The sequence below is a fragment of the Budorcas taxicolor genome, chromosome 1 (genome assembly GCF_023091745.1).
Source record: "Budorcas taxicolor isolate Tak-1 chromosome 1, Takin1.1, whole genome shotgun sequence".
In the NCBI taxonomy this organism is placed as follows: domain Eukaryota; kingdom Metazoa; phylum Chordata; class Mammalia; order Artiodactyla; family Bovidae; genus Budorcas; species Budorcas taxicolor.
In genome coordinates this window covers 206,684,749-206,708,070 of record NC_068910.1, presented here as the reverse complement: position 1 = coordinate 206,708,070, position 23,322 = coordinate 206,684,749, and the positions used below count along the sequence as shown (strand labels likewise).

Here is a 23,322-nt window from a genome sequence, read left to right as displayed (position 1 = left end):
TGCTTTTTAAATTGTAGTTTTGTTTATGGTTTTAACATAGAGAAGGCTTACAATGTAAGCATTTAATAATCATTATTAAAGATGGAGTCTGCAGCCCAGGAGACAGCACCTTAGATAGCTCTGGGAGACTGCTCCAAAGAGGCAGTGCTGTGCTTGGTCATTCAGTGGTGCCGACTCTTAGCGACCCCATGAACTGCAGCACGCCAGGCTCCTCTGTCCCTGGGATTCTTCAGGCAGGAGTACTGGAGTGGGGTGCCATTTCCTCCTCCAGGGAATCTTACTGACTCAGGGGTCGAACTTTTGCATCACAGGTCGCTTCTTCACCGTCTGAGCCACCAGAGAGGCCCCAAAGATGGCTCTGTTACATCTCACTTAAGACATGTTCCATGGCTTCTCTGTTTTCAAACTACCCAGTCCAGAAATCAGAAATACCGTCATTTAAACTTTCTTCTATTTTTTTTTTTTTGCCTTCTATTTAAAAATAATTTTCATTTTCTGTTTAACTCGACTCGGTGTGTGCTATATGATCATACAGAATACCGCCTATTTTATACCCATTTATTCTCCTGTTTCTGATGCACCCATCAGATAGGAACCCCTAATATACCAGGCCTCCTGCTCTGCCATCTGTTCTCTCTCCCTTATCAGTGCCGTATCATAGATCTATAACATGCTTTTAATATCTGGTAAGGTAGATGTCTCTTCCCATCACTTTTGTTTCCCAAAGTGTTCTCAGCTCTTCTCTCCTGTTTATTCTCCCAGATAAATTTTTCACACATTCAGTGAAGTTCCAACAAATGACCCCGTTGGGATTGCCCTAGAAGGTACTTCACTAAACTTGGAAATGACTCTGACAGGATTCATCTTGCTCCATCGTGAACCTGGTGTGTTTCTACTTATTCAGCCTATTGGTAAATGGTTTCCTTTCTCTCTCAGAGAGGCCCCAAGCCCTCTAGTTCTTGTGAGGCTGATGGCTCCCAGGCCTGCATCCCGAGACCCGCACCGGGTCCTGAGCTGGGAGTGGAGCCATTTCTTCTGCATCTCAGGGTCCCATGGGCTTGGTCACCCTCCTTTCATCCTCACCGCCATACACTCAGTGCCCACGTGGGGTTTCAGTGTAGTGAAAGCATTTCTGAAGTCGTCTGTGAGTTGTACCTTCTCTTTCCGTGTTATCTCTCCTGTCTCGAGTGGTAAATCCTACTGGAGGGGTTCAGGTTAAATAGATTTACTTGGCTCATATTCTTACAGCATTTAGGGCTTTAGCTGGTGGTAAGCAGATGAGAACACGATCCCCGTACTGAGACCATTGACGCTTCCCCCTTCAAGCGAACACGCTCTCAGTATTTGTAGAGCCTCACATTGATACAGGAAACGCTGATTGATTTCCCCTTCCTGAGGGTGAGGTGGGCCCCCCCGCCGACCGCTACACACCCTGCTTGTGGCCCACAGGGCAGGTAGTGAAGCGGCATTATCTATAAATAACATCTGTGAAGTTTATAGTCAGAGAGAAAAATTGAATTTTTTTTGCTAGTCTGTCAAATGAAATACAACCTAGATTATGACGGGGATGTTGGCAATGAGAGGAAAAAGGAAAGAACGTAGCATTTAGATATTTCTGTTTTTCTCTTAAACCTCAGAAACCTACTTAATGCTTAACTTACACCATAGAGATAGATGCGTTTAAATTCTCCCTGACTTTTACCAGGGGCAAAGCTGCCATTTGTGGGTTGTGTGGACTGTGTCCCAGCGTGTCTTCCAGAGATGCCAGAGTGAGGAACCACAGTCTGGAGGTTGAGAGCCCAAGGCTGAGGTGTGGTCAAGGCTGGCCCCTCGAGGCCTGCCTCCTGGGCGTGTGGATGGCCATCTCCCTGTGTCCAGGTGTGCTCATCCTTCTCTGTGTCTGTTTGTGTCCTTATCTCTTACTCTTCATATAAGGACACCAGTAAGACGGATCAGGGCTCATCCTTGAGATCACCTTTTACCTCAATCACCTCTTTAAAGAATTTCCCTGGTGACTCAGACGGTAAAGTGTCTGCCTACAATGTAGGAGACCCAGATTCGATCTCTGGGTCGGGAAGATCCCCTGGAGAAGGAAATGGCAACCCATCCCAGTAGTCTTGCCTGGTAAATCCCATGGACGGAGGAGCTTGGTAGGCTACAGTCCATGGGGCCACAGAGAGTCGGATACAACTGAGCAACTTCACTTTTTCACCACTTTAAAGACTCATCTCCAAATATAGTCACATTGTGAGGTGCTGGGGATTAGGAGGTCAACATATGAATTTTGGGGACCCAGTGCAGCTCATGACAACACCTTTATAACTTCTGAGCTACTTGCCACCAACCTGCTCTGTGGTTTTGGAAACTTACGGGCGTGTATTTCTTCCAGGTTAGGACTCTCATCCTGGCTCAGAGAGGATGTGTTCTCTGAGCTCTAATTTTCCCAGCTCCTTGTTTGACAGTTACACTACATCCTCCTTCTCCACAGAGGGTTGAAAACTGCTGTGATTCACGTATGAACTCCATCTGATCTTTTTCTTCAAAGTAATGGACAAAGTAATGGTCATTTTGTGGCCAAGTGAATCCAGAGACACTGAACTGTTGGCACAAAGACTGAATTGTCGTATTGGAGATGGGCCACTGGTGCAGGAAAACTTCTCCCGCTTGGGTTGCATGTGCCAAGTATGAATTCTGCACTGACACTTTCCAAGATATTTATCCACTGTCTGAACAACAACATGTCTGCCCGTGGCCAAGGTAGCCTTGGGACAGTGTCACTGAACTGCGATTTCTTAATTTCTGCTTAAGCAATTAATGATGTGTCCTGACATTCTGGGGCCGGTTTCTGATTAAAAAGCTCTGAATGTTTAATAAAGTACACTTTTGGCCGTTTTAAAATACATAGCCAGGACAGCTGAGTCTGACAGCAGAGCTGGGTCTCTGCCTTTCTGAGCCATGATCACAGGCCACTGTTTGCCATGTGTCTTCCCCAGCATGAATGGGGAGCTTCCAAAACACGGTCATCAGATACCCTCAGCCCAGCTCAACACTCAGTTTTCTCTTCTTTTGCTGTGATTCTTATTAATACTTATTCACTTCTAAAGGAAACTTGCTTCTAGAAGGAGTAGTCCCAGAAATGTCCAGTCTAAAAGCTGGAATGGTTGTTTTCGTGGCAGGTGACTGACAGATTAACTGTAAGATGAAAAATGTAACAACCATAAACTCATTTTCAATAGAGTCTTTGCAGCAGAGTTCTAGCAACATCCAGCTTGCCAGTTGCCTGGTGCCAGTGAAGCTCTTTTGTCCTGAGCAACGACTGGAAGACTTGCTAAAGACAGGAGCCAGACGGAAGCCCATGCCTCCTGGACCTCAGATGGTCAGTTAGGGTGGAAGCAGCATCTTCTGCCTGTTACTCCTTAAATGGACTGACTGAACTGGTTCTACAAGGAACCAAGTGGTTCCTTAGTTGCATGATGAATTGGCCCCTCCAGCTCCCTGGACCCACGTATTCTCACCTCTCAGAGAGGATGATGTAGCCAGTTATCTCTGCAGTCCCTCATGGTACCAACGTGCTGTGATTTTGTTCTGGCTACTGGACCCATGGCCATAGCCACATCCAAAAAATTGTGCTTCTCTGGAATGACTGGTGTCCTTGTGCCCCGGATGACGGTGATGGTTTTGTGGAAGTTGTGTCGCGTTGGGTGTGGGAGGGCTTGGAGCCTGAGTCCCACAGCTTGCATGGTGGGTACAAAGTTGGCCCCAGGCTTGTCTGACTTCTCTCCCTTTGACCCAACTTCCTTACATTTTTTTCTTTAAACTTAAAATTCATTACTTACATTTTGAAGAAGCAATGCATTTCTAAGTTTCAAAAATTTTAAAAATTATGCAGTTGTAGAGACATAAAAGACCATTCTCCCAACCCCACCTTCAACCCTGCAGGGTAGCTCTGTTGGAAGTTTCTAGAGGTTTTTCCCTTCCAGGGATCTTTTAGGCATCAGTTGAGGTCAGTTCAGTTCAGTCACTTAGTCATGTCCGACTCTTTGCAACCCCTTGAATAGCAGCACGCCAGGCCTCCCTGTCCATCATCCACTCCCGGAGTTCACTCAAACTCATGTCCATCGAGTCGGTGATGCCATCCAGCCATCTCATCCTTGGTCGTCCCCTTCTCCTCCTGCCCCCAATCCCTCCCAGCATCAGAGTCTTTTCCAATGAGTCAACTCTTTGCATGAGGTGGCCAAAGTATTGGAGTTTCAGCTTTAGCATCATTCCTTCCAATGAACACCCAGGACTGATCTCCTTTAGGATGGACTGGTTGGATCTCCTTGCAGTCCAAGGGACTCACAAGAGTCTTCTCCAACACCACAGTTCAAAAGCATCAATTCTTTGGCGTTCAGCTTTCTTCATAGTCCAGTTCTCACATTCATACATGACTACTGGAAAAACCATAGCCTTGACTAGATGGACATTTGTTGGCAAAGTAATGTCTCTGCTTTTCAATATGCTATCTAGATTGGTTATAACTTTCCTTCCAAGGAGTAAGCGTCTTTTAATTTCATGGCTGCAATCACCATCTGCAGTGATTTTGGAGCCCCCCAAAATAAAGTCTGACACTGTTTCCACTGTTTCCCCATCTATTTCCCATGAAGTGATGGGACCAGATGCCATGATATTCGTTTTCTGAATGTTGAGCTTTAAGCCAACTTTTTCACTCTCCTCTTTCATCAAGAGGCTTTTTAGTTCCTCTTCACTTTCTGCCATAAGGATGGTGTCATCTGTATATCTGAGGTTATTGATATTTTTTTTTGAGGTTATTGATATTTCTCCTGGCAATCTTGATTCCAGCTTGTGTTTCATCCAGTCCAGCGTTTCTCATGATGTACTCTGCATATAAGTTAAATAAGCAGGGTGACAATATACAGCCTTGACATATTCCTTTTCCTATTTGGAACCAGTCTGTTGTTCCATGTCCAGTTCTAACTGTTGCTTCCTGACCTGCATATAGGTTTCTCAAGAGGCAGGTCAGGTGGTCCGGTATTCCCATCTCTTTCAGAATTTTCCACAGTTTATTGTGATCCACACAGTCAAAGGCTTTGGCATAGTCAATAAAGCAGAAATAGATGTTCTTCTGGAACTCTCTTGCTTTTTCCATGATCCAGCAGATGTTGGCAATTTGATCTCTGGTTCCTCTGCCTTTTCTAAAACCAGCTTGAACATCTGGAAGTTCACGGTTCACATATTGCTGAAGCCTGGCTTGGAGAATTTTGAGCATTACTTTACTAGCATGTGAGATGAGTGCAATTGTGTGGTAGTTTGAGCATTCTTTGGCATTGCTCAATTCTTTGGGATTGGAATGAAAACTGACCTTTTCCAGTCCTGTGGCCACTGCTGAGTTTTCCAAATTTGCTGGCATATTGAGTGCAGCACTTTCACAGCATCATCTTTCAGGATTTGAAAGAGCTCAACTGGAATTCCATCACCTCCACTAGCTTTGTTCGTAGTGATGCTTTCTAAGGCCCACTTGACTTCACATTCCAGGATGTCTGGGCTCTAGGTGAGTGAACACACCATCGTGATTATCTTGGTCATGAAGATCTTTTTTGTACAGTTCTTCTGTGTATTCTTGCCACCTCTTCTTAATATCTTCTGCTTCTATTAGGTCTATTTCTGTCCTTTATCGAGCCCATCTTTGCATGAAATGTTCCCTTGGTATCTCTAATTTTCTTGAAGAGATCTCTAGTCTTTCCCATTCTGTTGTTTTCCTCTATTTCTTTGCATTGATCACTGAGGAAGGCTTTCTTAATTCTCCTTGCTATTCTTTGGAACTCTGCATTCAGATGCTTATATCTTTTCTTTTCTCCTTTGCAATTTTTCACTTCTCTTCTTTTCACAGCTATTTGTAAGGCCTCCCCAGACAGCCATTTTGCTTTTTTGCATTTCTTTTCCACGGGGATGGTCTTGATCCCTGCCTCCTGTACAATGTCACGAACCTCATTCCATAGTTCATCAGGCACTCTATCTATCAGATCTAGGCCCTTAAATCTATTTCTCACTTCCACTGTATAATCATAAGGGATTTGATTTAGGTCATACCTGAATGGTCTAGTGATTTTCCCTACTTTCTTCGGTTTAAGCCTGAATTTGGCAATAAGAAGTTCATGATCTAAGCCACAGTCAGCTCCTGGTCTTGTTTTTGTTGACTGTATAGGCTTCTCCATCTTTGGCTGCAAAGAATATTATCAATCTGATTTCGGTGTTGACCATCTGATGATGTCCATGTGTAGAGTCTTCTCCTGTGTTGTTGGAGGAGGGTGTTTGCTATGACCAGTGTGTTCTCTTGGCAAAACTCTATTAGCCTTTGCCCTGCTTCATTCCGTATTCCAAGGCCAAATTTGCCTGTTACCCCAGGTGTTTCTTGACTTCCTACTTTTGCATTCCTGTCCCCTATAATGAAAAGGACATCTTTTTTGGGGTGTTAGTTATAAACGGTCTTGTAGGTCTTCATAGAACTGTTCAACTTCAGCTTCTTCAGCGTTACTGGTTGGGGCATAGACTTGGATTACTGTGATATTGAATGGTTTGCTTTGGAGATGAACAGAGATCATTCTGTCATTTTTGAGATTGCATCCAAGTACTGCATTTTGGACTCTTTTGTTGACCATGATGACTACTCCATTTTTTCTAAGGGATTCCTGCCCACAGTAGTAGATATAATGGTCATCTGAGTTAAATTCACTCATTCCAGTCCATTTTAGTTTGCTGATTCCTAGAATGTCGAAGTTCACTCTTGTCATCTCTTATTTGACCACTTCCAATTTGCCTTGATTTATGGACCTGACATTCCAGGTTCCTATGCAATATTTCTCTTTACAGCATCGGATCTTGCTTCTATCACCAGTCACATCCACAACTGGGTATTGCTTTGGCTCCATCCCTTCATTCTTTCTGGAGTTATTTCTCCACTGATCTCCAGTAGCATATTGGGTACCTACTCACCTGGGGAGTTCCTCTTTCAGTATCCTATCATTTTGCCTTTGCATAAACATATGTGAGTATAGATGATCATGTTTTAATTCATCTGTTCCCCACAGTTAGTACTATCCTATACACATTCTTCTGCAATTTACCTTGTATTTTTTTATATCAGTGCATAAATACCTCTTTGTGATCATTTTTAAAAACCTCAAGTATTCTATTGTATGGGTGTATCATAGTTGAGTTCAGGTGCTTATTTTCAATTTAATTATCTCTTCCACAGTACTTGCATGCTTCCATAATTTTTCAGGCTCAGAATAAGGAAGTGTATTTTGTAGTCCTTTGGGGATTATGGTCTCAGAAAAGTTTTATAGAGTAACTGATGTCTTCTGAATGTTTGCAGTGAAAAGCCATGAATCGGTCAAGACATTTACCAGATACCTACAGGGATAATGCTGCCAGCCCAGAGCAGGCCATTTCACCGATGGTGGAATGATCTAGAAGCATACAAGCGCTGTGAACACTCTTTCCAGACAGACACTCTCTGACTCCAGGAGAGATGTGTGGGCTGCGGGGCGGGGGCGGCACTCACCTGTGTCTCACCCAGGTGTCACACTCGCTGGCTCGATCTGTGTAGTTCTCCGGCAGGAAGCCCCGGCAGCCTGTCCGCTGCGAGATCCCGATCACCCAGCCCTCGCTGGCTTCCTCCTGCTGCGTGGGGTCCACAAAGATGTAGTCCCCGGGGCTGAGTGTCAGCTCATCCACATTCTGGGGTTTGTACTGGAACAGGACCCGCAGGGTCTGGAAAGGAGGCGGGAGTCTTCAGGTCTCGAGGAAGGGAGGGTTCTTTGTCTCCAGGACACACCCAAGCCTTTGGCTGATGACAGTGGAATGCGACCAAAGGATGCACAGACTTCTTTGGAGAGACTTAGAAATGGGTATTGGTATCCACCTGTCATGTCTCTCTCTCTCTCTCATCTATCTACCAAGGTATCTGTATTTGTGCTCACTCAGTCATGTCCCACTCTCTGTGACCCTGTGGGCGGTAGCTTGCCAGGCTCCTCTTTTCATGGGATTCTCCAGGCAAGAATACAAAAGTGGGTAGCCATTTCCTTCTCCGGGGGAATCTTCCTGACCCAGGGATCAAACCTGAATCTCCTGCATTGGCAGGCAATTCTTTACCATTAGTGCCACCCATCTATCATCTATCTAACATCTACCAATCATCTATCTATCATCTATATTTCTGTATCTATTATCTATCTATCCACCATCTACTAAACATCTACCTACCTGTCTGATGCTACTGCTAAGTCACTTCAGTCGTGTCCAACTCTGTGCGCCCCCACAGACAGCAGCCTACCAGGCTCCCCTGTCCCTGGGATTCTCCAGGCAAGAACACTGGAGTGGGTTGCCATTTCCTTCTCCAATGCATGAAAGTGAACAGTGAAAGTGAAGTCACTCAGTCGTGTCCGACTCCTCGTGACGCCATGGACTGCAGCCTACCAGGCTCCTCCATCCACGAGATTTGCCAGGCAAGAGCACTGGAGTGGGGTGCCACTGCCTACCTGTCTACCCTCTATCAATTATCTATCTATACCTAGCTATTTATCTGTCTACCTACTTACCTATCTATCTCTGTTTACTTATTTCTTATATGAAAAATCTCAAAGCATAACCAGATGTCACATTCGCCCCCATTGGAGTGAGGTTATTTACGGCTTCTCCCACGTGAAGGAACACAGTGGATTCATACTTGTTCCATGGGTCTGAAAAGGAGTATAACAAAACCTTCTAAACCAATCAATTCCACAGGGAGGAAGTCCTGGACTGAGGCATCACTAAATCACCGAGGCATCATTTAAACAAATTAATAGCCAACATAATGTATCCATAAATCTTTGCAACAGTCCACTTTTAATACCAGAAATGTTCCTTCTTTCCCTTCCAAATTTCTGGATGTCTGTAACTCATAAACAAAAGAATGTTAATTCCAAAACGCAGGCAACAAAATGATTTTCAAGAAGGGATTCAAATTCTTCCTTCTACTGAGATACCTCCAGCCAAGGGCTCTTGGGGTCAGGGCTGTGTCAGGCAGGCAGCAGCTCACCGGATCCCAGGCTGGGGGGCCCAGTCCAGCCACCTGCCTGGGCTTACCCACCTGGTAGTGTACGAAGCGCATGTCCCGGGAGTAGAGCGCGGCTGTCCACTGGCAGCTGTGGCCGGGGTTGATGGCTCTGGCCAGCTGCTCCAGCGTCCTCTGGTGGTGAGGGTAGAACTTGTGGGCCAGGGTGAGATGCAGCTGCTTGGTGCAAGGCTTCACCGTGCAGTCTGCGAAAGGAGGCACACGGGCACTTTGACCCAGACGGCCACACCGCACGCCCAGGGCTCCCCATCCAGGGCGGTTACGCGACCAGGTTGGCGGTGCAAATGCCTTTACACAGGGTCTCCCTATCTCTGCCCATCCCCACTCCTGCCCCTGCACCAGCGCTTTCCCGCCGAGGTGAGGACTCGGCCCAGATGGGCCACTGCATGCAGGTCAGTTTGTGACGGAGATGGCTGGGAGCGTGCACATCTGACCAGGAAGCAGGTGAGCAGAGAGAGTAGAGATACAGGTTTAGGGGGACATGCCTGGGGGGGGGTGTCTATCAATTTGCAAGCTAGTTGCTCCAACAATTGATTCAAATCTCCCTCGTCCCCTGGGATGCACATGTTACTTGGTGGCCGTTTGTTCAGTTGCCGAGTCTCTGGAAGAAAACACCCCAGCACCTCTAATATCCGGCTGGCTTTGTGAAGCAGGAAGACTTTGGAGTGGCCAGGCCCTGGCCTTTTTGAGTGACCTCTGTACCCTGGGCCCCAGCTCTCCTGGTCCTCATTCCAAGGCCCTCAGGTCAGTGGGCGGTGGTGTCCCCGAAGCAGCCAGGATCTGATTTCAGCCAGGCCACAAAGCGGCTCTGTTCTGGGGAGGCGGTGATCAGTGGAACGGCACAGACTCGGGAAGCAGATAGACCTGACTTTAGACCCACCTGCCCCATTTGGCAGGTGACCTTGGGGAGCGTCTTGGTCTGACTCAGCTTCAGTTTCAACAGTGACAACCTGAGGGTGAGGATTGCTGGGCTGGCCTGGGAAACCAGCCTCTTAACTGTAAGGTCCCCCAGAGACTTGCAGTAAATATGAGTTGCATGCAGCTGCTTCAGTCTTGTCGACTGTGGGTGACCCTGTGGACTGTAGCTCCTCTGTCCATGGGATTCTTCAGGCAAGAATACTGGAGTGGGTTGCCATGCCCTCCTCCAGGGGATCTTCCCAACCCAGGGATCGAACCTGTGTCTCTTACGACTCCTGCATTGGCAGGCGGGTTCCTAACCACTAGTGCCTCCTGGGAAGCCCAGATATTAGTTACCCACGGGCCACACTGAGCGGCACACAAGGACCTGTCCTCAACCTAGCAACGTCAATGACGCACTTCCTGGAGCCCAGACTTGGCGGCCCCACCAACGTCTTTATCCTCTGTCTGAGCCTTTGGTAGCAAAAGAGAAACCGCTGAGGTCTCCATGCCGCAAGTTGCGGGGGTTGAGGCGCCTGAAATAAGAGAGTGTGTGGGCGGCAGGGAAATTCCTTTTCTCAGGTGTTCCAGCTGTGGCGGGGAGGGCTGTCTTGCCACAGGTGAGTCAGCACGGCCTGGGAAGGGCCAGGCATGGTAGTCATCCGAGAGATCACTGAGTCACTGGCCTTCTGAATGGGCACTTGTGTATCTTCTCTCCATGGCCCATGCCCCTAAGGACTGTGCCCTGGGCAGGGATACACATGCCAGCGAGGCCTCCGGGAGCTGTGACTGACCCCTCCCGACTCAACAGGGTCAGGCCCGGGGCAGCGGCCATGGAGAGCAGAGTAGAACCAGCTCAGGGTTGGGTGATGGACAGGGGGTCAAAACCAGCTCTCGCAGGATGTGGGGCCAGTCAGCAGGAGACCCAGGTGGAGCAGGAGAGGGCTGGACTCTAGGGCCAGCTTTAACACTCACTGAGTGCTTGAGGACTTTGTCGGTTTCCTGGGCTGATGTCACAAATGACCACACACTGGGTGGCTTAAAACAATGGAGATTTGTTCTCATGGTTCTGGAGCTGGAAATCCAAAACCAAGGTGTCGAGGGCCACCCCCTCTGAAGGCTCTCGGGGAGGGTGTCTCCTTGTTTCCTCCAGCTCCTTGGTTCGTTGCCGCCTCACTTCAATGCCTGGCCTCTCTTCTGTGTCCCTGTGTTTTCTCGTCTCACAAGGACACTGGTCACTGGACTTAAGGCCTGTCCTACACTAGTGTGACCTCAACTACTTACATCTACAAAGACCCTATTTCCAAAGAAAGTCCTTTTCGGAGGTTTTGGGAGATGTGAATTCTAGGGGACACTTTTCAACTCAAGATAGTGACCTCGGGCGGGTCACAGCCCTTCACGGCCCTTGGTCACTCCACTGTTAAAATGAGTGGGCGTTGGGAGTCACTTCTGGTTGGGAGCAGGGGGTTGTGGAAGTAAGTGAGGCACTGGTTCTGTGTGAAGGCTGGCAGCTGACACATTGCAGCCTGGTAAGAGCCACGTCATCCTTTTAGAGACAAGGGGATGCCAGAGTCGTCATCTGAACTCAGGTTTACATAAAGGAGACCGCTCCTCACGAATGGCAACTCTCTCCAGTATTCTTGTCTAGAAAATCCCATGGACGCCAAAGCCGGGTGGACTACAGTCCATGGGGTTGCAAAGGGTCAGACATCACTGAGCAACTGCGTGCTCCTCAAGGCATGGCTAAGTTTATATCTATCTAGAACACGTGATCTCAGACTTGCCAAGCCAGTCTCCGGGTGGAAATCTGGGATTGATGAAACCATTCATGTGGCCAGGATCGAAGTTCATACCCTTCTTGGGGGCAGAGGGGCGTCCTCCCATCAGGGCGCCATGGTCTCTCTGAGTCTCAGACACAGCAAACACAGCAGTGCTGAGCACCTCTGTGTTCCAGGACCACGAGGACGTTCCCAGACAGGTTGTACTCTTTGAAGGGTGGGCCCAGTCATTCGAAAAGAAAGTTGACTCCAGGGTCAGAAGACATGATTCAGGGTCACATCACCAACCAAGAATGAGGGAAAATTCACACCTGAACTCAAGTCCAGAATGCTTCCCACTAAACCCCAGCTGGAGCCCCAGTCCCCAGACCAGGGCTGCTGGTTGAGAAAAGGGAATTTGGCTGATTCTCAAAGTTAGTCTAGGTAATGCACCTAGACTCCATCCCCCTACCAAGAGGCCAAGGAAACTAGACTATGCTCATACCTAAAAAATTTCAAGAAATCAACTAGGACTTGTGTTTTACACACAGCGCTGGCCCCTTGAGGACAGGTGTCCCAGGTGGGATGTGGGGCTGGGGGAGGCACGCCAGCCTACAATCCCCATCATCACGACGCTGCACAATGACCCCCCGGGGCCGTTTCCCAGCAGCTGAGTGTTTTGAAAACCGTCATCAATGCAACAAGGCTATTCTCACTTAGAGAAGAGCCCTCTGCTTGCTCGGAGTCTTTCTATTTGCTCACTTTTCTTAAAAATTAAATTTTTTTGGCATATCAGTTCAGTTCAGTTCAGTTCAGTTGCTCCATCGTGTCCAACTCTCTGCGATTCCAAGGCGTGCAGCACGCCAGGCTTTCCCTGTCTTTCACCATCTCCCGAAGTTTGCTCAAACTCATGTCTGTTGAGTCGGTGATGCCATCCAACCGTCTCACCCTCTGTCGTCCCCTTATCCTCCTGCCTTCAAGCTTCCCCAGCATCAGGGTCTTTTCCAATGAGTCAGTTCTTCACATCAGGTGGCCAAAGTTATTGGAGTTTCAGCTTCAGCATCAGTCCTTCCAATTACTCAGGACTGATTTCCTTTAGGATGGACTGGTTGGAAAGTCCAAAGTCAGTCAGTTATGCATATACATGTATCCATTCTTTTCAGATTCTTTTCCCATATAGGTCATTACGAGTATTGAGTAGGGTTCCCGGTACTACACTTGTTTAGTCGCTGAGTCGTGGCCAACTCTTATAGTAACTCCATGGACTTTAGCACATCAGGCTCCTCCGCCCATGGGATTTCCCAGGCAAGAACACTGGAGTGGGTTGCCTTTTCTACCTCCAGGGAATCTCCCCAACCTTGGGACTGAGCCTGCATCTCCTGCTAACCACCGAGTCACATGGGAAGTCCCATACTATACAGCAGGTTCTTACTAGTTATCTATTTTATATGGAGCAGTGTGTATATGTCAATTCCCATTACCCATTTCATCCCTTCCCCCTTCTTGGTGACCATAAGTTTGTTTTCTACATCTGTGACTCTATTTCTGCTTTGTAAATATGGTCATTTGTGCCTTTTTTTTTTTTTAGATTCCACAGATCAGCAATATCATATGGTGTTTGTCTTTCTCTGTCTAACTTACTTTACTCAGGTTTCTGAAGGACATTCTGGGATTTCATGGAGGTTCTAGGTAATTGTTAAGCCTCAGGCTAAGGCTAAGTCATAGTTGTTGGCCGTAAAGGGCCAGGTGGGGGGGAAGTGGCCTGGTGATGGTGCAGGCACCCCTGTGTCCCGCCATCAGACTAGCCTGACCATCACTGCACTGGGGAACAGCCTCACTCCTGCTGCCCTGGGCTCCACCCAGCATCCGAGTGTGGTGAGCCCAGCCCCAGGCGCAAAGGGACTCCCTTCTGTAAACCAGGGCTCTGCGTGCACCACAGCCCAGGGCTGCCTACCTGCCAAGATGGAGGCTTCTGTGGCGAACATCACAGCAAATTCCCGGATGATGTCTGCGGGGCTGTCGTTCACAAAGAAGCCCAGGTAGCTGATGGAAGAATGGAGAACCAGAGGCACGGCCGAGGGGAATGCGTGCAAGGTCCTGTCCCCGGCTCTTTTCAGTGCCTCGTATAGATACTCCACCTTCTGGTCCTCGCACTGAGGGACAGAGACAGGACAGTCACCTGTTACCTTAACTGATGAGAACCAGGTAGAGCCTGAGAACCGTGGGATCCTCCTTTCTGCTCACGACACTGTAACACAATTTGCCTGGTCCCGGTGTTTGGGATGATGGGTCTGGTCCCCAGTTCCTTAGGCAATTCAGGTCAAGCTCTTATTGGAATGGAATAGCCTCTAAGTGCCCAGGCAGGAAACCCCGGGTCCCTTGAACTTTGTCCTTCACTCCTTCTCGAGTTGACCCAGCACCCCCCATACTGCATCCTGAGCCCCTGTCCCACTCCCATGGAGCACAGCTATGCTCAGCACTGCATTGTTGGCTTCTGGGGGTTCCTGTAGGCTCCACTGAGGCAGCCCTGGGGTGCGCTGCTCAGAACGTAACCTACTGAGGAGGGTTGTAGCCTATTCCTTGGCTGCTGGCCTTCAGACTGGGCAGCAGGCCTCGCACTTGGCCAGTGATCGAACCGTCCTTGTCTACAAGGGTCTCCTCTGATGTGGTCTTGGCTTATAAGCTCCCCATCAATCCCCACTGTCACCCACACACCCACTCTCTGGTCACACAGCTCCTGGCTCAGTGAGGAAGACTCCATGAGGCCATGGGGCACCCCAGTGAACCCCAACACAGCAACCCCCATGGGGAGCTGGCTGATCCCTCCTCTCCCCAGCAGCAGGCTCCCCCTGGGTTTCCCATAGCCCCCCTTGCTTTCTGAGCTGTGAACCTTATCATTGTTGTTAACACATACCCACAGCTCCCCACTAACCAGGAGCTCACTAAATTCACCCCTGCCATGTTTTTGCAGCCTTCGCAGGCCTGGAAGGCATGGGATATACCCACAGGGCACTCAACTCATAATTGCCACGTGGATGAACATCTCTTCACATGTATTTCTTGGCCTCAAGCATGTCACCTTGGAGCATGGAGCCACGTTATACACAGAGCTGTAGTTGACGCCACCATCTGGTGGCTGTATGTTCTTAGAATCAGACAAAGAGTGAATATCTGTTACGCTCTTCTGCCAGTAAAGGACCCTCAGCCTCTAGGGCAGGGTGGGGGAAAGCGGGGCAGCTCTCTTGGGAGAAGGGAACTGTGTGTGTGATGTGTGTATGTGTGCACGTGTGCCCATGCCTCAGTGGGCTGTGAGGAGGAGCTGGAGCCCCAGGTCAGCTTCCCGGTGGTCATGACCAGGCACATCCATTTCTAAGGTCATGTTCAGGGCTGGCTTGGCTGCCACTCCTTTCCCTGATGAGCTCCCAGGACAAGCCATAAAGGAACACAGTTGCTGGCATCACAAATGCTAGTGATGTCCCAGCAGGGTGACCAACTGACCCAGCTTACCTGGGACTCTTCTGGATTCAAAACCTGGGAATCTCTCCCCACCCCATGGCAAATGAGGGTGTTTATCAGGGGCTCTGGGAGGCACTGCTTCTCCTGGGCATCTTCTGGAAACTGTCCTGCACAGGTTTACAGCTCCCTTTCTGTGCAATGCAGAGGAGCCTGTAACAAAGGACTCCTTGGGCCCCAGTGGGACGCTGAGAGTTTGCTGACAGCAGAGCCAGGGTGGTGCGGAGTGTGCCCTCTCTACGTTTTTCTTGTCAGGAGCCCCTGTGGTGTCTTTCCCTCCTCTCATTCTCGTGCCTCGCTCTTGTCTTTGAGCAGTCCAGGTACTTCTCACCTTCCCAGGAAGCCTGTACAACGGCCTCTCTGACCTCTTCTGAGTCAGAGAGCTGGTCCCCAGGGCAGGAAGAAGTCCTGCATCTGTGGCTGGCCAATCTGTTCATTAATTGACCCATCACAGGTTTGTGAAGCCCCCGCTCAGGCTGAGGCACTTGCTAGTCTCTGTGGGCACAATAGTGAGCAAAGCCTCCTCCCTCCCTTGAGGATTTCAGTCCAGTGAGGGATGCCAAGTTGCGTCAGACACACTGCCGTGCAACAGGGAAAGAGCCACTAGTTAGAGAACAAAGGGATGGTGGGAGCACAGAGTGCACAACGCTTCCAGCTGGGGAGCTGCTGCTGCTTAGTCATTGACTCTTTTACAACCCCGTGGACAGTAGCCCATCCGACTCTTCTGTCCATGGGATTTTCTAGGCAAGAATACTGGAATGGGTTTCTATTTCCTTCTCCAGGGGATCTTCCCGACCCAGGGATCAAACCTGCATCTCCTACATTGCAGGTGGATTCTTTACCACTGAACCATCAGGGAAGCCTGCCTGGGGAGGTGGGGAAAACTTAAAAAGGGAGAGGATAAATGAGTTGGGTTCTGAAGGATGAATAGGAGTTGACCAGATGAAGATGAGGAAGTAAAGGCTATCTCACGCAAACATCACTGCTGTGGACCACTCTATGAAAACAAACCCCTTAGTTTTGCGCCATCACCACCTAGTTATTGCAGGAAATGACTCAGCTGCTATGTTAAGAAGAATTAAATGTGCCTTGGGCCAACTCACCGTGAAGAAGTCACAGAGCGTTATATGAGGGAAGACCTCGTGGGCTCTGTTCTTGGCGCACTGCCGCCTGCTGTCTCTCCAGAACTCTTGAAGCTTGTCCAGCAGGGGACCCGTGGGGCAGAGGAACAGGGCATACTCCTGGGGGATGGGGTCATCCAGAGAAGGGTCATTGCAATGGCAGTGTAGCCTGCAAGAGAGGAAGGGACCCTGTCATCTGGCACTGTGGCCAAATGAGTCTTTTCCCAGGGAAGGCAGAGGGCAGTGGTGACGATGACTCAGAACAGCCGGCCGTGTGTAGAGCACCAGGGTGTCTGTGCCCAGGCAGAACTCACCGAGCACCGGGCTGAATGTGATCGCAGAGGAGCTGGTCATCCACCCAGGTCTCTGTGCTGTGCTGTGTCACTTCAGTCGTGTCTGACTTTGCAACCTCAAGGACTGTAGCCCGCCAAGTTCCTCTGTGCATGGGATTCTCCAGGCAAGAGTACTGGAGTGGGTTGCCCTTTCCTTCTCCAGTGGGTCTTCCCGACCCAGGGATAGAAGCTGTGTCTCTTATGTCTCCTGCATTGGCAGGCAGTTTCTTTACCACTAGTGCCACCTGGGAATCCAGGTCTCAGACCCTGGCTAGTCTGAGTCCCAGGCTAACAACCAAGACAAGGTGAGAAGGTGACCAAAATACTCAAAACCTGGTTTTCTAATGGTCCCTCTGGGTCAGGTGTCTCCTTAGGGTTGCAGTTTTCTGGGAAAAACCTGCATTTTAATTTTATCTCAATCTTCAAATTAAGTATAAACATCAAAGCCCCAAAGACCTAGACAGAACTTAGGTAGCTAGTCTATTTTCTTTCAGTTCAGAAAGCTATTTATTTTTATTTGGCTGCTGCAAGCTTTAGTTACGGCGTGTGGGGTCTTTCAATGCGGTGTGTAGGCGTCAGTATTTGCGGCACGTGGGCTGAGCTGCTTCTAGGCATGTGTGATCTTAGTGCATCCACTCCGTTGCAAGGTGGATTCTTAACCACTGGACCACCAGGGAAGTCCCAGAAAGTTGTTTAAAATACTATGAAAGATGACATACAGCCCCCAAGTCAGGATCACGCTCACCAATAATAAAAAATGTATAAAATTGAGGCAACCATGAGACACCACTTTTCTCACTTGTAAAATTACCAGAATGCCTTTCAGAGGATAAAAGCTATGCTTCAGTTTGTCAAAGGTGCCCAGAGACTGAAGGATGAATTTTTACAACCTTTACCTAAAGCAATTTGTCAAGATGTATCAAGGGCATTAAAATACCCCTTCCATTTGAACTAATAAATCCTTTCCAAAAATGTATTCAAGGCAAAAAGTGTAGATAACTCTGCATGTATAAAATATTTATTATACCATTATTTATAACAGGAAAGAAGGAAAAGACTCGAAAAGTGATAATAACTTTATCATGTAGTCACTGGAAATGACAGATTCAAATAATTTTTGATGGCTCAGAGGAGTGCTTGTGATATAACGTTAAATTTAGAAATCAGGGTACAACCACTGGAGAAGACATGAGATACGCACAAATACCTTCTTCTTAACAATAAAAAAACACAGGAGGAAGCTTTGCTCCCCTTATCAGAGCTCACTTACCAGCTCTAGGAGAGGAAGTCTCAACTCTCAATCTGTTTTGTTTCCTCATAGACATTTAGGTAACAGGTACATAGGTAGCACTTGTGTGTATTATTTAAATAAAAAGCTATTGTTCAAATTATACTACAACTCGAATTTTTTACTCAGCAATATGTTTTTGTAATCTCTCCCTGTTGATACACATACATCTGGTTAAGTGTGTCAGAGTGAACCTTCTAAGGGCTATAAAACAGTCCGTACTTCATCCATCCATGCCACTGATGGGCATTTAAATTGTTTTCTTCTTTTAAACCTTCATAGCACTGTGATTAAGATCTTTTCACATTCTTTATTTTATTTTTTTTGGCTGCTCTCCGGGGCATGTGGGATCCTAGTTTCCTGACCAGGATGGAACCTGCAACCACTGCTTTGGACGCAGAATCTTAACCACTGGACCAACCACCAGGGAACTCCCCTGCATATTCTTTTTAGGCTCTTTGTGTTTCTCCAAGGAAAGTACTAAGACATGAAATGCCAGGCAGCATCTACCCACATTTTCAGTGTTGATATTCACCCCAAATTGCAACCAAGAAAGTGAGAGAGAGACCACCATACCCTCATCCTCACCACCGCTTGAAGCTAACTTTTGTTGTTAACAGCACCCTAATTTGCACCCCTCTGATTACCAGTGAGGTTGGGCTATTCTTGCAGAGTCCAGGGCACCCACAGTCTCCCTGATCCTTGGCGGGTCTGCTGGTGTGTCTGGCTGAGTCACCACCAGCAGGGACCAACCACGACTCTCACAGCAGTACGTTTATTTTTAATTCCAATTTGGCCACTGACTTTAAAATAAATTCAAAATGGATTAAAGATCTAAATATAAGGCCAGAAACTGTAAAACTCCTAGAGGAAAACATAGGCAAAATACTCTCGGACGTAAATCATAGCAGGATCCTCTATGACCCACCTCCCAGAGTAATGGAAATAAAAGCAAAAATAAACAAATGGGACCTAATTAAACTTAAAAGCTTTTGTACAATGAAGGAAACTATAAGCAAGGTGAAAAGACAGCCTTCAGAATGGGAGAAAATAATAGCAAACGGAGCAACTGACAATTAATCTCAAAAATATACAAGTGACTCCTGCAACTCAATTCCAGAAAAATAAATGACCCAATCAAAAAATGGGCCAAAGAACTAAATAGACAGTTCTCCAAAGAAGACATACAGATGGCTAACAAACACATGAAAAGATGCTCAACATCACTCATTATCAGAGAAATGCAAATCAAAACCACAATGAGGTACCATCTCACGCTGGTCATAATGGCTGCCATCAAAGTCTATAAATAATAAATGCTGGACAGGGTGTGGAGAAAAAGGAACCCTCTTGCATCATTGATGGGAATGCAAACTAGTACAGCCACTATGGAGAACAGTGTGGAGATTCCTTAAAAAACTGGAAACAGAACTGCCATACAACCCAGCAATCCCACTGCTGGGCATACACACCAAGGAAACCAGAATTGAAAGAGACATGTGTACCCCAGTGTTCATCGCAGCACTGTTTACCATAGCCAGGACATGGAAGCAACCTAGATGCCCATTAGCAAATGAATGGATAAGAAAGCTGTGTATACATAATGGAATATTACTCAGCTATTGAAAAGAAGGTATTTGAATCAGTTCTAGTGAGGTGGATGAAACTGGAGCCTGTTATACAGATCGAAGTTAGAGAGGAAAACACCAACATGGTATATTAATGAATATATATGGAATTTAGAAAGATGGTAACAATGACCCTATATGTGAGACAGCAAAAGAGACACAGATGTATAGAACAGATTTTTGGACTCTGTGGGAGAAGGTGAGGGTGGGATGATCTGAGAGAATAGCATTGAAACATGTATATTACCATATGTGAAACAGATCGCCAGTCCAGGTTTGATGCATGAGACAGGGTGCTCAGGGCTGGTGCACTGGGATGACCCTGAGGGATGGGATGGGGAGGGAGGTGGGAGGGGGGTTCATGATGGGGAACACATGTACACCCATGGCTGATTCATGTCAATGTATGGCAAAAACCACCACAATATTATATAGTAATTAGCCTCCAATTAAAATAAATTAAAAAAAGAAAAAAAATAGGCAATTCAAATAAAATAAAATAAAGTCAGCCTAGTCCAGAGGGTCCTGGGTGTTTCCTTTTTTCCCCTACAGGGGTTGCATTTTTTCCTTTGGCCCAGAGTTTTTGGAGGAGGAGGGGGTTTCCGCTGAGGACACGCTGAGCCCCCAGTGTTCCACATCCTGCTCTGGGAACAGCCCCCTAGCCAGTGGGACCTGGGCTTTCTGCTTTTCTGCAGCTATTCCAGGGTGGAGCTCGAGGGGATTTCCCACCGTGGGACAGAATGATGGCATCACGGTGCATGCGGGCGGGCCCGAGTTTTAGAGAACAGGGCGTCCTCTTTGATTCCTGGGGCAGGAGAGCAAGGCTTATAGCAGTGGGAGGCTGGCAAAGCCGCAGAGCTAGAGGCTTGCAGGGCCGCCTGGAACCCAGAGCTCCCCTGCACCTGGCACCCTTAAGGTGCAACATGCCAAGGCCTGGGGGCTCTCACCACCACCTGCCAGTTCTCACTCCATCAGAAGTGGAGAGAGTGGCGACCTCGATTTCACATCAGCAAAAATGTCTCTTTCTTGTTTATTCAACAACAAACCACATGAATGTTTCTCTTCATTGATAGTCACATTGGGATCATATCAGAATTTTAAGAAATCTTAAAAAAATGTTGTTCAGAGTTTTCTCTCTTTTGTTTTCTGTTCTAGCTGGGGGCTTTTTACTGCTTTCTCTGGCACCGTGGGCTGCTTGGAGGTGCCCGCCCTCCCAGCTCCCCTGCAGAGGCCCTACAACCTGCAGGCCCCCCACTCACCAGTTTGACGCCTCCTCTGCCGTCTTCCTTCCAGTGGCTGCCAATGCCTTGAGCCTGTGGGAGGCAGAGCGCAAGGAGCTCTCAGAATGCTAACTTTCATTCTCTGGAAAAGGTCGGGGTTGAGGGGTGTCTCCACAGTACACTGGACCTTCAGGAGGGACCCCAGGGTGCTGGATGGTTAGACCTCAGAGCGTGATGCAGTGCCCAGACCTCCACCCTCTGTGCAGCATCACTGTGGTTTTGGAAACACAGACTGCTTGCATCTCTCCACTCCTGCCCATGATTTGCCTTCCCTGGCCCCCACCCCCAGTCCCTGGCATGGAGACCAAGGGTTCATGCCCTGAAGTTCACCACTGCCTGAATCCCACCTCGCTGATCCTCCCCCATGCACTCTCAGATCTTCAAGGCAGCCAGGCAGGGCCACGGCCCCGGCTTGTACACGTGCCTCCCTGACCACATGGCCCGGGGGAAATGGCACAGGGTCTTCCAGGCTAGGCTCAGGTGTTCTTCCTCCAGGAAGCCCTCCCTAAAGTGCTCAAGGAGGGTGTGCGTGCAGCTCTCCTGTGCTTCCCCACCACACCCATGGCCACCTTGCCCTCATCTCAATGGACTCGTGTCTGCCTGCCTGTCCAACCATCTGCGAGCTCCCTGGGCTTAACTGTGTCTTACTCATCCTTGAAACTGGGATGTATGTACAGTGAATTGAGTTTTAACCGAAGGGGCCCAACTAGACAGAAAGGAGTTTGATGAAGGCAATTCATCCTCAAATTTAGCCTGGATATCGCCAGGAACCTGAGATGGCCACTGCCCAGGGGGGCTATTTCAGAGGATGCTGGTGAGGCTGAGGCCACCTGGAGAGGTTAGCAGGAGACTTACTGGGGTGCTCCCCCAACAAGGAGACATTTCAAACATGTCTCTCCAACACCAACACATAGCTAATGTGTAAACTGGAAGGAATTGGGCTTAATTTGGTCATGCCTTGTGGCATATGAGATCTTAGCTCCCCAACCAGGAACTGAACCCACACCCCTTGCATTGAAAGTATGGCGCCTTAACCACTGGACCGTCAGGAAAGTCCTTAAATTGGAAGGAATTTAAAGTATGTGTCTAACGGCAACTTTAGTCACATAATGAAGAGTGAATTTTACAGGCACCAGGACTGTGGTTCCAGCCCTGCCCCTCCTCTACCTTCCCTTTCTTGCCTCTCTGTCCTCATCTGCACCTGATGGACGGTGCCCAGGATGGCGTCCAGCCTACGGCAGGCAGCCACACATGCCTGATCCTGTTCCTGTCTCACAGACTCCCGGTTTACTGTGAATGCCACGTGACAACAAAGTCCTGATTTGGGTTGGGGAGAAGAGGGGTCCAGCCTCATTCATTCCTTGCAGTTGGGCAGGGGTTTGTTATCTGTTTAAGGTGAGATTGCCCCCTCCCCATCCACAGTCACCTAAGGGGACTTCTGATGTATTTCCCACATGAATATGGGCATGAAAGGGACCAGATCTAAGAATAACGTGGAAGCTGCCACCACTGCCAGGCTCAAAGCTCATCATTCTGGGGGGATCCTTCCCTGGAGGAGGGCATGGCAACCCACTCCAGTACTCTTACCTGGAGAATTCCATGGACAGAGGAGCCTGGCAGGCTATAGTCCATGGTGTTGCAAAAGAGTTGACATCACCTAGCTGACTAACACCTTCACCTTCCGTCTCGGGTGGGGATACTCAGGGTGGAGTCGTCTCTGCGTGGCCCTTCTCCTAAGATCACATCCTCCCTGCTTGGGGGCTTCCTTAACCATTATCATTATCACACAGTCAAGAACCCTTACCCACAAGGGGTTTCTCTGCATTTAGAAGTAACATTCCTGTGTATTTCAACAGGTCCCAGAATCAGAGATCGCCCCTGACCAACTTAGAGGCTTTCAAAAGTCTCAAAAGCCATCTGTGATTATCCAAACTGCCCATAGAGAGGGTCAGCCAGGCGTCTCCAAGCCCTGGTTCCAATTTCACAAACCTCAGGATCCCACCATCACCAGACAGCAGAGTCTGTCTTTAAAAGGCAAAGCGCGCGTCGTTTATAAAAGCAGAAAAGGCCTCATTTTGAGATGAATCCCGGGCCTGCAGGGTGCACCCCTTGACAGGAAGTCAGGGCTCTGAGCCGCCCGCAGTTCTGTGACCGCAGCAGGGTCAGCTTGGAGTCCGGGGAGCCGGGCCAGGCCGGGCGGTACTCACGCGGTGTGCGCCGGGAAGCCCATGGCCAGGAGGGGGTCCAGGAGGGAGGGGGTGCTGCGGCCCTTGAGTTTGTTGAAGACCTTGGCATAGAGCTGGGTCTCGCCCGCTGCCATCGCTTCCTGCTGCAGACTGAAGCGAGCAGATAAAGCTGAGAGGCTGAGGCTAAGAAGAAAACCTCAAG

The 23,322-nt window shown here is 48.5% G+C and overlaps 1 protein-coding gene across 1 annotated transcript in view; it reads right to left on the bottom strand.

Moving 5' to 3' along the window:
• The window catches only part of UBASH3A (ubiquitin associated and SH3 domain containing A), a 39,750-nt gene extending 16,496 nt beyond the window's left edge, over positions 1–23,254 (bottom strand). The window contains exons 1-6 of the mRNA XM_052647097.1: positions 23,142–23,254; positions 20,914–20,967; positions 16,389–16,575; positions 13,727–13,925; positions 9,134–9,303; positions 7,565–7,773 (exon numbers count right to left, since the gene is read on the bottom strand). Coding sequence (XP_052503057.1) covers positions 7,565–7,773; positions 9,134–9,303; positions 13,727–13,925; positions 16,389–16,575; positions 20,914–20,967; positions 23,142–23,254 — 932 coding nt within the window. The remainder of the gene's footprint in view (positions 1–7,564; positions 7,774–9,133; positions 9,304–13,726; positions 13,926–16,388; positions 16,576–20,913; positions 20,968–23,141) is intronic.
• Between the last annotated feature and the right edge of the window lie 68 nt (positions 23,255–23,322).